This window comes from Notolepis coatsorum (assembly GCF_963971535.1).
Source record: "Notolepis coatsorum genome assembly, chromosome: 17".
NCBI lineage: Eukaryota > Metazoa > Chordata > Actinopteri > Aulopiformes > Paralepididae > Notolepis > Notolepis coatsorum.
In genome coordinates, this window is record NC_140181.1 from 17,556,502 (window position 1) to 17,570,452 (window position 13,951).

General features: G+C 41.8%; 1 protein-coding gene across 2 annotated transcripts in view; it reads left to right on the forward strand.

Moving 5' to 3' along the window:
- Positions 1-13,951, forward strand: part of sdcbp2 (syndecan binding protein (syntenin) 2) — a 56,626-nt gene that overhangs the window by 11,931 nt on the left and 30,744 nt on the right. For both annotated transcript variants that reach the window (XM_084334160.1, XM_084334161.1), the window contains exons 2-3: positions 4,635-4,686; positions 9,505-9,601. In XM_084334160.1, coding sequence (XP_084190286.1) covers positions 4,636-4,686; positions 9,505-9,601 — 148 coding nt within the window. In that variant the 5' untranslated portion in view covers position 4,635. The remainder of the gene's footprint in view (positions 1-4,634; positions 4,687-9,504; positions 9,602-13,951) is intronic.

A 13,951-nucleotide genomic window follows, 5' to 3' on the forward strand; every position in this document is an offset into this window, starting at 1 on the left:
CACACACTTTATAGCACACACCCACTTTAAACAAACACACTGTAGCACCCACTCCCCACACTTTATATTTATGGATGAAGGATTGCACTACAACTCGTACACCTTACTGTAAATTGTACCTAAAATTGTACCTCATCCCATTTCTGCTTTGCACTAGATAGTACTGTACATTAGTACACTGCATAGTATTGTGTATTGTATATTATATGGTAACTCAGAACATTGTACATATATCTATACCGAACACTGTGACCTCATTTTCTTCTTCTAAATTCATGCTATATTATGTTATTATGTTATTTGATACTATCTTGTCTAGCACAGTCTCTGGAGCGTAACAGTAAGAAGCATTTTGTATGAAAGTATTCTGTACTTCTGTATGACAACTATTAAAGAACTTGAACTTGAACTTGTGTAGTAGTGTGTACTGCAGTAGGTTAGGGCTCTTTGCATGTGTAGTAGTGTGTACTGCAGTAGTTTAGGGCTCTTTGCATGTGTAGTAGTGTGTACTGCAGTAGGTAGGCATGTGTAGTAGTGTGTACTGCAGTAGGTTAGGGCTCTTTGCATGTGTGTAGGAGGAATGAGTCTGTTATCCGCCTCTCGCTCAGTGTGGTTTTTCCGGTGGTTTTGTTCTGCGTGTTGAGATAAGGTAAGATATTCCTTTATTGATCCCATGGGGAAATTTGCATAGCAGCATGGGGGAGGGGAGGTACAGGTATGGGCAGGGTAATGGTAGAAAGACATAAACATAGGTAATAAAATTATATCTGAATATAGAAATAATGGTGTGTAAACAATATAATTAAAAACAAAGGTGCAGATGAGGGTCTGTATGCCCCATCAGCACTGGCAGTGATGCTCATGCCACAGATTACTTGTAAAAATAATCTGATTACTGATTACTCTTTTAAAAGGTAATGTAGTTACTTTACTGATTACTTTATTATCTGTTACTTTGAAAGTAACTAGGTTACGAAGTCGTCGCCCCCCCCCCCCCCCCCCCCTGCTGCTGCCACAACATAAGAATGACAACCGTTTTCTTATTTAATAATGCTTTATTGAAATTGCATAATGTCATAAATCATGATTGGCTGCTCAGACAGGTCATCATGAGACGTCATCAGCCATCAGGCCATACTCCGGTCTAGCTGACTGTACACCTGGCTCTCTTATCATCAGCATTATGAGATAGTAACTAAATAGTAACGCACAACCACTAAGTAACTGTAATCAGATTACTGGCTTGTAAAAAGTAACAAATTAGATTACTATTTACTGCCCATCAGTTATATTATACGTTGCAATAAATATAGGCAAGAAAGAATTTGAATCTGAATGTGTATACTATGAGTAAGAGTCAGGGTTAGAAAAAAAAAAAAAAATTCAAGTACTTTTTTTGCCCCCCTTAATTGATTTTCGGGGGCTTTTTTTGTATTTCGGGGGCACTGAATTTTTATGATAAACGGTAGGGGTGGGACGGTTCACAAAATGGACGGTTTGGTTCGTATCACGATTTTGGGGTCACGGTTTTCAGTTCGATATATGTTAATTTTTATAAAAAAAAAATGTAACACTCAAATCTAAACATGCTTCTCATTTATTAAAAATAAAATAAAAGGTTTACAGTGTTTACAGCCTTAAATAATGTTTGGCACACAAAGACCGAACTGACTGAAAAATATAGGCTACATTTGTCAAAGTATTAACTTAGTGCAAACAAACAATATGCTCAGCCAGCACTAGACTTTCCTTTCTTTAATTAATATAAACACACAAAAACAATGTCAACCATGTTTAAATTCCCTGATTGTCAGTTCTTAATGGAAAGATTCGTTTTCTGCTTGAAATTATTATGTTTCTTTCTGTCTACATTTATTTAGACTAACATTATTTAAATATTGAGTGCAACTGTGGTGGATTACGTAATTCGGTGAGTTGGAACTATCTATGGGTTGGCGCCGGGTCCCCACGGACATTTTAGCGTGTGGCACCTTCAGCTCCGGTCACGTTAGGAGGAGTTCATAACATCAACAAGCAGCGCGAAAGCGGCAATAGTCCCGGTTGGAGTTAGTAAAACACAGTTGTATGTTAGCCTTCTTGGATGTTGAATAAACGCCTATCATTGTCTTTAAACACCCCGCCTCTCAGACTCCCATTTCCTCCTCTGCTACAGTAGCTAGTAGCTACGGTGACATTTCATTGACTGTACAGTATTAGCTTGCGGGCTGCGTCGGGCTACCATAGTTAAAACGTGCGTTGTGTTTACAAACTGCTAACGCTATGGCAAGATGTGTGTAGGCCTATGTAATGTTAATGGCTATGTTTTTAAAGTCGTAATGAAGATTGATTTATATTGTGCGTGCCATTTTTACACAAACTGACTAGCACCTGGCTGCAGTGCTGCTGCTGCCTGCAGCCAGTGCAGAACACCGGCTCCGCCAAATGATTTTTTTTATTTGCGCGTCATCTGAACCGTACGATACACAGACGCTCCATTACCGGATAAATATATATATATAATTAGTAAACTGTCGGGGGCATTAAGTGCCCCCCTTAACTGATTTTCGAGGGCATTTTGTCCATTTTCAAGGGCATTATGCCCCAAGCCCCCGTTAATTTCGAACCCTGGTAAGAGTAAAAGTAATCAGTATACACAAGGTACAGTATACACACACGGTATTACCTTATCTGTGAGTGCTGACGACTGTTTGCTATTGGTGTGTTACTGTGCCTTTCTATGTTTGTGTGTGGGAGTGAACATCGACTTAGTCATAATCTCTGTGGGTCATGCAGTGTTGAAAATCACTTCCTTTTCCTGTTCCACAGTCTGTGACCAAATTCAACACGTCTTGTGACCTTGTTTCGCAATGGGCTGTCGGTGGTTCAGCAGAGGAGGGTGTTGTCAGTGTTTCATCATCTAAGGGATGCACCGATATGAAAATTCTCGACCGATACCGTCATACCGATTATATGATGAGTCAATATGATAATTAACGACACAGACCACATTGATATAATCCCCAATTGCTAGGATACAAATTATACAATGCTAAACACTGGAAAAGGCGATTTATAATGCATGGGACCTTTTTTAATAGGTCTCAAAGAAAGAAATCACATAAGAAATTGGATTGAATTCATGATTCAATCGATTTCTTTTCCTCCACTGAAGTGAATGAGCACTTCTGCACCTTCCTACACAGTGGTGGAAGAAGTACACAGTTCCTTTACTTAAGTAAAAGTAGAAATACCCAGATAAATGAGTACTCAGGTAAAAGTAAGGCTTTACTACTTAAGTAAAAGTATTTTCTATTGAATGTACTTAAGTATCTAAAGTAAAAGTATGCATTCTACATGACGTTTGTGTGTTCCAGTGCTTGGGAGCGTTCGACCCTCGATCCATTGACCTCTAAAGATTATGTTAACCCCTTAAGGCCGAGCGGCCCGGTACCGGTACGAAATTCATATCACATCATAAATAGATCAATACAGTCCGTATTAAATAATGTTGCCTTTCTTTTTCAAATGTAAAGAGAGTAGGGGGGGGCGGCTAGGTGGTGTAGTGGGCAAGGCGCTCGCCACCAACGCTGGAGACGCTGGGTTCGAGCCCAGTTCTCTGCGTTGCTACCAGCTTGGCTGGTCGCTCATACTAACACAATTGGCAGTATTAAGGGTGGGAAAGCTGGTGGGTGGGTCCTGGGCGTTGTGGACAGCGACTCCTACAGTTCGGTCGGGGCGCCTGCTCAGCGAGGGAAGGATCTGGAGGGAGGTAGTGTGACCTTCCACACGTTACACTCTCCCAGTGAGAGCCTGCGCTGCCAGGCTGGCTGCCGGCAGGCTGCACATGCATCGGAGGAAAGCATGTGGCAGTCTTCGGCCTCCCGGACCAACAGTAGGGGGGGGGGGGGGGGTGCGCAACAACCAGGAAGGGGGTTGGGAATTGGCATAACGACTAACAGTGGGATGGGAGAAAAATCAGAAAAAAGGAGGGGGGGGGAAAGATGATGTAAAGAGAGTAAAATGTAAAGAGAGTAAAGACCCTAACCATATCAAAACGGCAGTCAAAGTGTATATGTTTGTTTACCAATGATTTTAAGTGTTATTAGCGAAATGTGAGTTAAATGTAATAAATATCTCTGCGGTAATCGGATGAATTAGACGCAAGGAAGTAACGCGTCATGAAAACATTGTAGTCCTAAGAGAGAAGAGACCCAGGGCTTTCGATGTACATCGGAATTTCCTAAAACTACACTACCCAGCTCACACCAGCCTCTGTCAAAGGCAAAGCTGTTGAAAATATTATTGGTGAAAAATGTGTCCGTTATTTTTGTCATCATTATATCTCTCGGGTCGAACGTTATTGCCATCAAATAGAGCATAGTTAGTTCCTTTACCTTTGCTCCCCTCCTGACAGAGTCTATAGGCATAGATGCTGTTTGTTTTTCATCTGTATTCATAGTTTCCATAGCAGACATCATGGTCAGCAAACAACAGGGGATTCACTTAGCAGGTGATTGTTATTATTCTAAATAAATTACAACCGGTGGTCAATGAGCCACGTTAGCTGGTAAGACATGTGGGAGAATACTATGCATGTAAACAAGTCATTCAATACACTGTGTTTCTCTCTGCAGGATGTCCCTGTATCCATCCCTAGAGGACCTGAAGGTCGACCAGGTCATCAGGGTAAGAATGATTATACATAGTTACATGTAGGAGATGTAGGCCTATCCCATTAATCTAAAACAGTTAGATGTAGGCCTATCCCATTCATCTAAAACAGTTAGATGTAGGCCTATCCCATTCATCTAAAACAGTTAGATGTAGGCCTATCCCATTCATCTAAAACAACAATAGATGTAGACCTATCCCATTCATCTAAAACAGTTGGATGTAGGCCTATCCCATTAATCTAAAACAGTTAGATGTAGGCCTATCCCATTCATCTAAAACAGTTAGATGTAGGCCTATCCCATTCATCTAAAACAGTTAGATGTAGACCTATCCCATTAATCTAAAACAGTTAGATGTACGTAGGCCTATCCCATTAATCTAAAACAGTTAGATGTAGGCTTATGATCCCATTAATCTAAAACAGTTGGATGTAGACCTATCCCATTCATCTAAAACCGTTAGATGTAGACCTATCCCATTAATCTAAAACAGTTAGATGTAGGCCTATCCCATTCATCTAAAACAGTTAGATGTAGACCTATCCCATTCATCTAAAACAGTTAGATGTAGGCCTATCTAGGGCTGGGCGATATGACGATATTTTATAAATATCGGGTACAGTTCATTAACAATACACTTTTTAAACGTATCGTGGATATCGTGATGTTTTGCCCTCGTGTTAGAGGCCGCCGCGGCTGAGATGAGACTTACAAGCGCAGTGCTAAATGCTTTCCTCTCCCTCTCACAGAAAAAAAAAGTCAGTCACACACACACTTGCCCAAATTACGTCATTTACACGCACATACACGCACGCAAGCGCACACACCTAGCCAGAGACAGAGAGGCGGTGGCTCGGTGCTAGGGATGCCCCCTGAAACCCAGGAGTAAGCTCCGACGTTAATGGTACTGCTATTGATAAGTTAGTCTATGAGCGGATTAGCTACGGAGCTAACAGAGTGTACCATCCATCTGCGACGCAACAGTGGCAGCAACAGTGGACACGGAGTAATGTTAACGTTATGTGGAGTTCATACTACACTACACGTTTGAACTCGACATAACGTTAACGTTACTCCGTTTTCATGAAGTGTTTAATTAGCAGCAATCTGTTGTTGAAAATGTAACGTTAACCGGAAAACCGGAAATGGAATGCGAGGACAGGAAGCCGTCATGAAGTCGGCTTCTGGCCCTTGTAGTCATATATATTGTAGTCTTTTAGTCTTAACTAAAAGATTTTAACAAAATAAAAAGCAGCAGCACTATTGGATAACTGAGTCATGTTTGCTATGTATTTCTTTCTTTAGGGGAGTAGGACATTTGTTTCACAGTTTTAGCATGATGTTTTATAGATGGCTAGGTTAAACACAGGTTTTTGTTTTTAAGAGGGGGGTTTGATTTGATTGAAGTTTATTTCAAGTATGCAACACAACAAACAAACATCAAGTACAGATATAGCCTTAATCCGTTCAAATAATAAATGTATACATACATGTAAATAAATAAATAGTTACAATATGTAATCTAATAATCTAAATCTAATCTAATATATACTGTAATATAAAAAAACGAAAGGCTAAAATGCTAAATATATAATCTAAGAATCCAATCATCTAAATCTAATATATAATATAAAAATGCTAAATGCATGAGTCTTTTGTCTTTAATGTTCGCTTGCAAACTCAAATACTGTCTTGGTAAGCCTCATAATGAATTGTTTGGGGAAAAAAGGAAAAACATCGTGATGTGTATCGTGTATCGCCGAAAGGTCAGAAAATATCGTGATATCATATTTAGGCCATATCGCCCAGCCCTAGGCCTATCCCATTAATCTAAAACAGTTAGATGTAGGCCTATCCCATTAATCTAAAACAACAATAGATGTAGGCATATCCCATTCATCTAAAACAGTTAGATGTAGGCCTCCCATTAATCTAAAACAACAATAGATGTAGGCCTATCCCATTCATCTAAAACAACAATAGTGGTAGGCCTATCCCATTAATCTAAAACAGTTAGATGTAGGCCTATCCCATTAATCTAAAACAGTTAGATGTAGGCCTATCCCATTAATCTAAAACAGTTAGATGTAGGCCTATCCCATTAATCTAAAACAGTTAGATGTAGGCCTATCCCATTAATCTAAAACAACAATAGATGTAGGCCTATTCCATTAATCTAAAACAGTTAGATGTAGACCTATCCCATTAATCTAAAACAACAATAGATGTAGACCAATTCCATTAATCTAAAACAGTTAGATGTAGGCCTATCCCATTAATCTAAAACAGTTAGATGTAGGCCTATTCCATTAATCTAAAACAGTTAGATGTAGGCCTATCCCATTAATCTAAAACAGTTAGATGTAGGCCTATCCCATTAATCTAAAACAACAATAGATGTAGACCAATTCCATTAATCTAAAACAGTTAGATGTAGGCATATTCCATTAATCTAAAACAGTTAGATGTAGGCCTATCCCATTAATCTAAAACAACAATAGATGTAGGCATATCCCATTCATCTAAAACAGTTAGATGTAGGCCTCCCATTAATCTAAAACAACAATAGATGTAGGCCTATCCCATTCATCTAAAACAACAATAGTGGTAGGCCTATCCCATTAATCTAAAACAGTTAGATGTAGGCCTATCCCATTAATCTAAAACAGTTAGATGTAGGCCTATCCCATTAATCTAAAACAGTTAGATGTAGGCCTATCCCATTAATCTAAAACAGTTAGATGTAGGCCTATCCCATTAATCTAAAACAACAATAGATGTAGGCCTATTCCATTAATCTAAAACAGTTAGATGTAGACCTATCCCATTAATCTAAAACAACAATAGATGTAGACCAATTCCATTAATCTAAAACAGTTAGATGTAGGCCTATCCCATTAATCTAAAACAGTTAGATGTAGGCCTATTCCATTAATCTAAAACAGTTAGATGTAGGCCTATCCCATTAATCTAAAACAGTTAGATGTAGGCCTATCCCATTAATCTAAAACAACAATAGATGTAGACCAATTCCATTAATCTAAAACAGTTAGATGTAGGCATATTCCATTAATCTAAAACAGTTAGATGTAGGCCTATCCCATTAATCTAAAACAGTTAGATGTAGGCCTATCCCATTAATCTAAAACAGTTAGATGTAGACCTATCCCATTAATCTAAAACAACGATAGATTTAGACCTATTCCATTAATCTAAAACAGTTAGATGTAGACCTATCCCATTAATCTAAAACAACAATAGATGTAGACCAATTCCATTAATCTAAAACAGTTAGATGTAGGCCTATCCCATTAATCTAAAACAGTTAGATGTAGGCCTATTCCATTAATCTAAAACAGTTAGATGTAGGCCTATCCCATTAATCTAAAACAGTTAGATGTAGGCCTATCCCATTAATCTAAAACAACAATAGATGTAGACCAATTCCATTAATCTAAAACAGTTAGATGTAGGCATATTCCATTAATCTAAAACAGTTAGATGTAGGCCTATCCCATTAATCTAAAACAGTTAGATGTAGGCTTATCCCATTAATCTAAAACAGTTAGATGTAGACCTATCCCATTAATCTAAAACAACGATAGATTTAGACCTATTCCATTAATCTAAAACAGTTAGATGTAGACCTATCCCATTAATCTAAAACAGTTAGATGTAGGCCTATCCCATTAATCTAAAACAGTTAGATGTAGACCTATCCCATTAATCTAAAACAGTTAGATGTAGGCATATTCCATTAATCTAAAACAGTTAGATGTAGGCCTATCCCATTAATCTAAAACAGTTAGATGTAGACCTATCCCATTAATCTAAAACAGTTAGATGTAGGCATATTCCATTAATCTAAAACAGTTAGATGTAGGCCTATCCCATTAATCTAAAACAGTTAGATGTAGACCTATCCCATTAAGGATTTAAGGCAGCGGTGGCCTAAAAGTAGGAAAAATCTGGGCTGGGGAAGTGAATGAATAACTCTCTCCCATACCCTTAACACCAACCGCTGAAGTGCCCTTGAGCAAGGCACTTAACCCCGACTGTGGTTGTACTGGGCAGCTCCCAGGTGTGAATGGAACTGTGTGAACGTGAAGCAGGGCGTAGCTGAAAAAAGAGCATCCGTGCTCAGCGAACCTACCCTGGGTAAATAAAGGTTAAAAAAATTAAAATGTTGATCTAAAACAATAGATGTAGGCCTATCCCATTAACACTTTGAGTGCCAGCCACGAGAAACTCGTTATTTCATGCCATGCGCTGAGTGCCAACAACGAGAAATCTCGTTATTTAATCGTTATTTCTTTTATTAGCGATTTCCATTCATTTTTCATCATTCTAGCCTCACGTTATCATTGGGACTGTCTAGGAGCTCGAACAGGGAAAATACCGCCCCCTATCGTCTGCTAGCAAAATCCAGCATCCAGCCCCGCTGTTTGCAATGGGAGCAGCACGGACTCAGGACTTATTTTATTTGGAATATAATGACTTTATACGCAAAAGTAACCTAGTTTTAAGTTAAAATATTATAAATCTACATGCCTTGAGGATGTCATTCTTTATATAGCCTGCCTATCAGGCAAAAAAAATTATTCTAACGGAAACACTGATACCGTGATATATACCGTTACCGTCTATGCTTCAAATTATACCGTGATATAAATTTTAGACCATACCGTCCACCCCTACTCTGTAGTCTGCTGCGGTCTTGTGCGGTGCAGCCGGTGCTATTCCCAAACCAGGAGGTGATGTTACCAGTCAGGATGCTCTCTATTGTGCATTTGTAGAAGTTCTTAAGGATCTTCTGATCTTTGTCCCCTAGGCCCAGGCCCAGTTTGCCCAGACCACCTCCCCCATGCCAGCCATCACTGAGGGAACCTACCAGCCTCATCCAGCTGCTGACGGGATGCCAGGATCAAGTGAGTCACAGGCTTTGTGCGGCCTCCTAGTGGAACAGCAAGAGGCCAGGCCAGAGGCATAACTGTAGGCTGCGTCTCTCTCTCTCTCTGTCTCTCTCTCTCTCTCTCTCTCTCTCTCTCTCTCTCTCTCTCTCTCTCTCTCTCTCTCTCTCTCTCTGTCTGTCTGTCTGTCTGTCTGTCTGTCTGTCTGTCTGTCTGTCTGTCTGTCTCTCTCTCTATGTCTGTCTGTCTGTCTGTCTGTCTGTCTGTCTGTCTGTCTGTCTGTCTGTCTGTCTGTCTGTCTGTCTGTCTCTCTCTGTCTGTCTGTCTGTCTGTCTGTCTGTCTGTCTGTCTGTCTGTCTGTCTGTCTGTCTGTCTGTCTGTCTCTCTCTCTCTCTGTGGGGGGTCTGTCTGCTGACAGACAGACATGGGGAGAGAGACAGACAGACAGACATGGGGAGAGAGACAGGCAGACATGGGAAGAGAGACAGAGAGAGACAGACAGACATGGGGAGACAGACAGACAGACATGGGGAGAGAGACAGACAGACATGGGGAGAGAGACAGACAGACATGGGGAGAGAAACAGACAGACATGGGGAGAGAGACAGACAGACAGACATGGGGAGAGAGACAGACAGACATGGAGAGAGAGACAGACAGACAGACATGGAGAGAGAAACAGACAGACATGGGGAGAGAGACAGACAGACATGGGGAGAGAGACAGACATACAGACAGACAGACATGGGGAGAGAGACAGACAGACAGACATGGGGAGAGAGACAGACAGACAGACATGGGGAGAGAGACAGACAGACATGGAGAGAGAGACAGACAGACAGACATGGAGAGAGAGACAGACAGACATGGAGAGAGAGACAGACAGACATGGGGAGAGAGACAGACAGACATGGGGGGAGAGAGAGACAGACAGACATGGGGAGAGAGACAGACAGACATGGGGAGAGAGACAGACAGACATGGAGAGAGAGACAGACAGACATGGAGAGAGAGACAGACAGACATGGAGAGAGAGACAGACAGACATGGAGAGAGAGACAGACAGACATGGGGAGAGAGACAGACAGACATGGGGAGAGAGACAGGCAGACATGGGGAGAGAGACAGACAGACATGGAGAGAGAGACAGACAGACATGGAGAGAGACAGACAGACATGGAGAGAGAGACAGACAGACATGGGGAGAGAGACAGGCAGACATGGGGAGAGAGACAGGCAGACATGGAGAGAGAGACAGACAGACATGGGGAGAGAGAGAGAGAGACATGGGGAGAGAGACAGGCAGACATGGGGAGAGAGACAGACAGACAGACATGGAGAGAGAGACAGACAGACATGGGGAGAGAGACAGGCAGATATGGTGGTGAATATCTATGTATTGTGACTGTATGTTTGTCTTTTAACCACTGCACAAATGAAGTTCCAAAAGGAAAATAAATTAATTTGAAGTTGAAGTTTGAAGTACATAGGCCTATTCATGAATGAAAGTTTATTTGGAAGTATTTTTTCTTCTGTACTTAGTTTGAAAGTGGTCAGACAGTTCCCTCTGTGTGTAATACAGACAGTCTTCACACATTCATAAATAACACTTACAGAAAAGCTGATTTGTGCACTGTAATAAAATAAGTTTTGTTCAATGGGAATTTATTTATTTATTTTTTACCGAATACCGTGATATACCGTGAACCGGGGTATTTTTTGCCCAAGGTTATCATACCTTCAAAATGGCATACCGGCACATGCCTACTCTTAATACAATCACCAATTCACAGACTCTGACGTTCTTACCCCTCTTTCTCAGCCTCGGGGGGAATGCTTCTGTGATCCAGAGCCTTCTCTGCCTGGCTAACCCTAACCCTCGGGGGGGAATGCTTCTGTGATCCAGAGCCTTCTCAGGTGTCACATGGTGGGTGTGTGGCTGGGGATATTCAGTAGCACCGTCTGTCAATCAGAGATGTTTGACTGAATTGGGCCCAACAACATTTCCGGTTCAGGGGACAATGGTGCTGAGTCACAACTAGGGGGTGTGGTGAGTCTGGTGCTGAGTCACAGCTAGGGGGTGTGGTGAGTCTGGTGCTGAGTCACAGCTAGGGGGTGTGGTGAGTCTGGTGCTGAGTCACAACTAGGGGGTGTGGTGAGTCTGGTGCTGAGTCACAACTAGGGGGTGTGGTGAGTCTGGTGCTGAGTCACAACTAGGGGGTGTGGTGAGTCTGGTGCTGAGTCACAACTAGGGGGTGTGGTGAGTCTGGTGCTGAGTCACAACTAGGGGGTGTGGTGAGTCTGGTGCTGAGTCACAACTAGGGGGTGTGGTGAGTCTGGTGCTGAGTCACAACTAGGGGGTGTGGTGAGTCTGGTGCTGAGTCACAACTAGGGGGTGTGGTGAGTCTGGTGCTGAGTCACAGCTAGGGGGTGTGGTGAGTCTGGTGCTGAGTCACAACTAGGGGGTGTGGTGAGTCTGGTGCTGAGTCACAACTAGGGGGTGTGGTGAGTCTGGTGCTGAGTCACAACTAGGGGGTGTGGTGAGTCTGGTGCTGAGTCACAACTAGGGGGTGTGGTGAGTCTGGTGCTGAGTCACAACTAGGGGGTGTGGTGAGTCTGGTGCTGAGTCACAACTAGGGGGTGTGGTGAGTCTGGTGCTGAGTCACAACTAGGGGGTGTGGTGAGTCTGGTGCTGAGTCACAACTAGGGGGTGTGGTGAGTCTGGTGCTGAGTCACAACTAGGGGGTGTGGTGAGTGTTTTTCTCTCAGACAGACTGAGAACTGGTTGTGGAACGAAATCTGAATGATCTGGATCAATACAAGTGACAATGCCTATAGATGTGGTCAGGTCATGGCATGTGGCCAGGCTGTACGTTAATTTTTTTTGCACATAGCACTGGTGCTACAGAGGTTGATAGTTTTGTAGCACAGGCCAAAATCTGTAGCACAAGTATAAAACGTGTTATATTTGTAACAGTCACAAATGTGACTATTGTATTTGTGTTATTTAGTTGCAGTGCCATGTTTGGCTGTCATTTAGTATATTGCCATGTGTTATTATTACTATGATACTCTCATATGCTATTTTCAATTAATATCATAAACAACATAAGGAATATTAGCATAATTTTGAGTGGACTGAAGGAATGAGTCAGCGTTAATAGTTTTAAATGCAAATAATTTATTGAAACATAGAAGTGGGGTCGGTTGGGACACACACACACACAATGGGGGACCCTGATGTAAACAAGACAAACGTCTTTCTCTGGTCTGCATCCCCTTAACAATTGTGTGTATTGAGCCGTACTGTACCCATTCTGCAATCTGTTAAATAAAGTTTTCATTCATTCATTCACACACACTGTTTCAACTCACCACCCCCGCATCATATTGTAGTCTAGTCTGTCTTCAAACTTCCACTCCTCTCGAAACTTGTTTATATTTGAATATCATCATTATCTGTCCATCCTCAGTTTACTATAATATACTCCTGTCCTGAGTCCTGACTGGTGACTTCATCGTCTTTCCAAACGCACGCACGCACACACACAGGGAAGGGGAGAGAGTGCCCCCCATTTCCCTTTCCACACTGTGTCTGCTGGCTCTGCGCCTCTGATCAGGATTAGCTTGTTAGCTTGCTAACGTTGTAGTGATTGTAATGGTACATAAACGTTAATTTCGGGCGATGTGCGCATAAAGGAATGGCGACGGTGCAAAGCATGTAGATGCATTTGACCCGTTGCGAGAAAGAAAAAACACCACAGACTTATTTCGGGACGTGTAGGCGCACTGCTGTGTTAACGCAGCAGTGCGCACCAACCGACCAACGCGCTGCTCTGCTTGCAGATAATGCAGAAGCACAAGCACGGATAGGGCGGATACGACTCGTCGAGTTGTCACAAGAGTTTTTTCAAAATAAGAGTATCATATGCACCTGAACGTTGCTAGCTTTCGGAGCCTAGCTGGAGCTGCGCGTGGGCAGAAATGAGACCCGCTACAGGATTTTCAAAATAAGAGTATCTATATGAACCGAATCCCTATCGCACCAGTGCTACTGAAGTAAATCCATCCATCGCACAGACAGCTGTTGCTGTAGCACGTGCGATATATATGTCGCACTGTACACCCATGTGGGGACATGTGCCCTGTCATTCTGTTTAAACCAATGGGGTTTTTCTTCACAGTTGCAGATAAAGATTAGGCTACACTAATATTATAGTAGAAGAAACTGATGAGTTATATTCATTAGAAAGTTGATTTAATTGATTTAGTTGGGCTGGGGCTTCTCCCTGGGTTGGGTCTGGGGCTGGAAAGTTGATTTAATAAAAGAAAAAAGACTCATTTAATCAGATGAATCACTTTATTCAA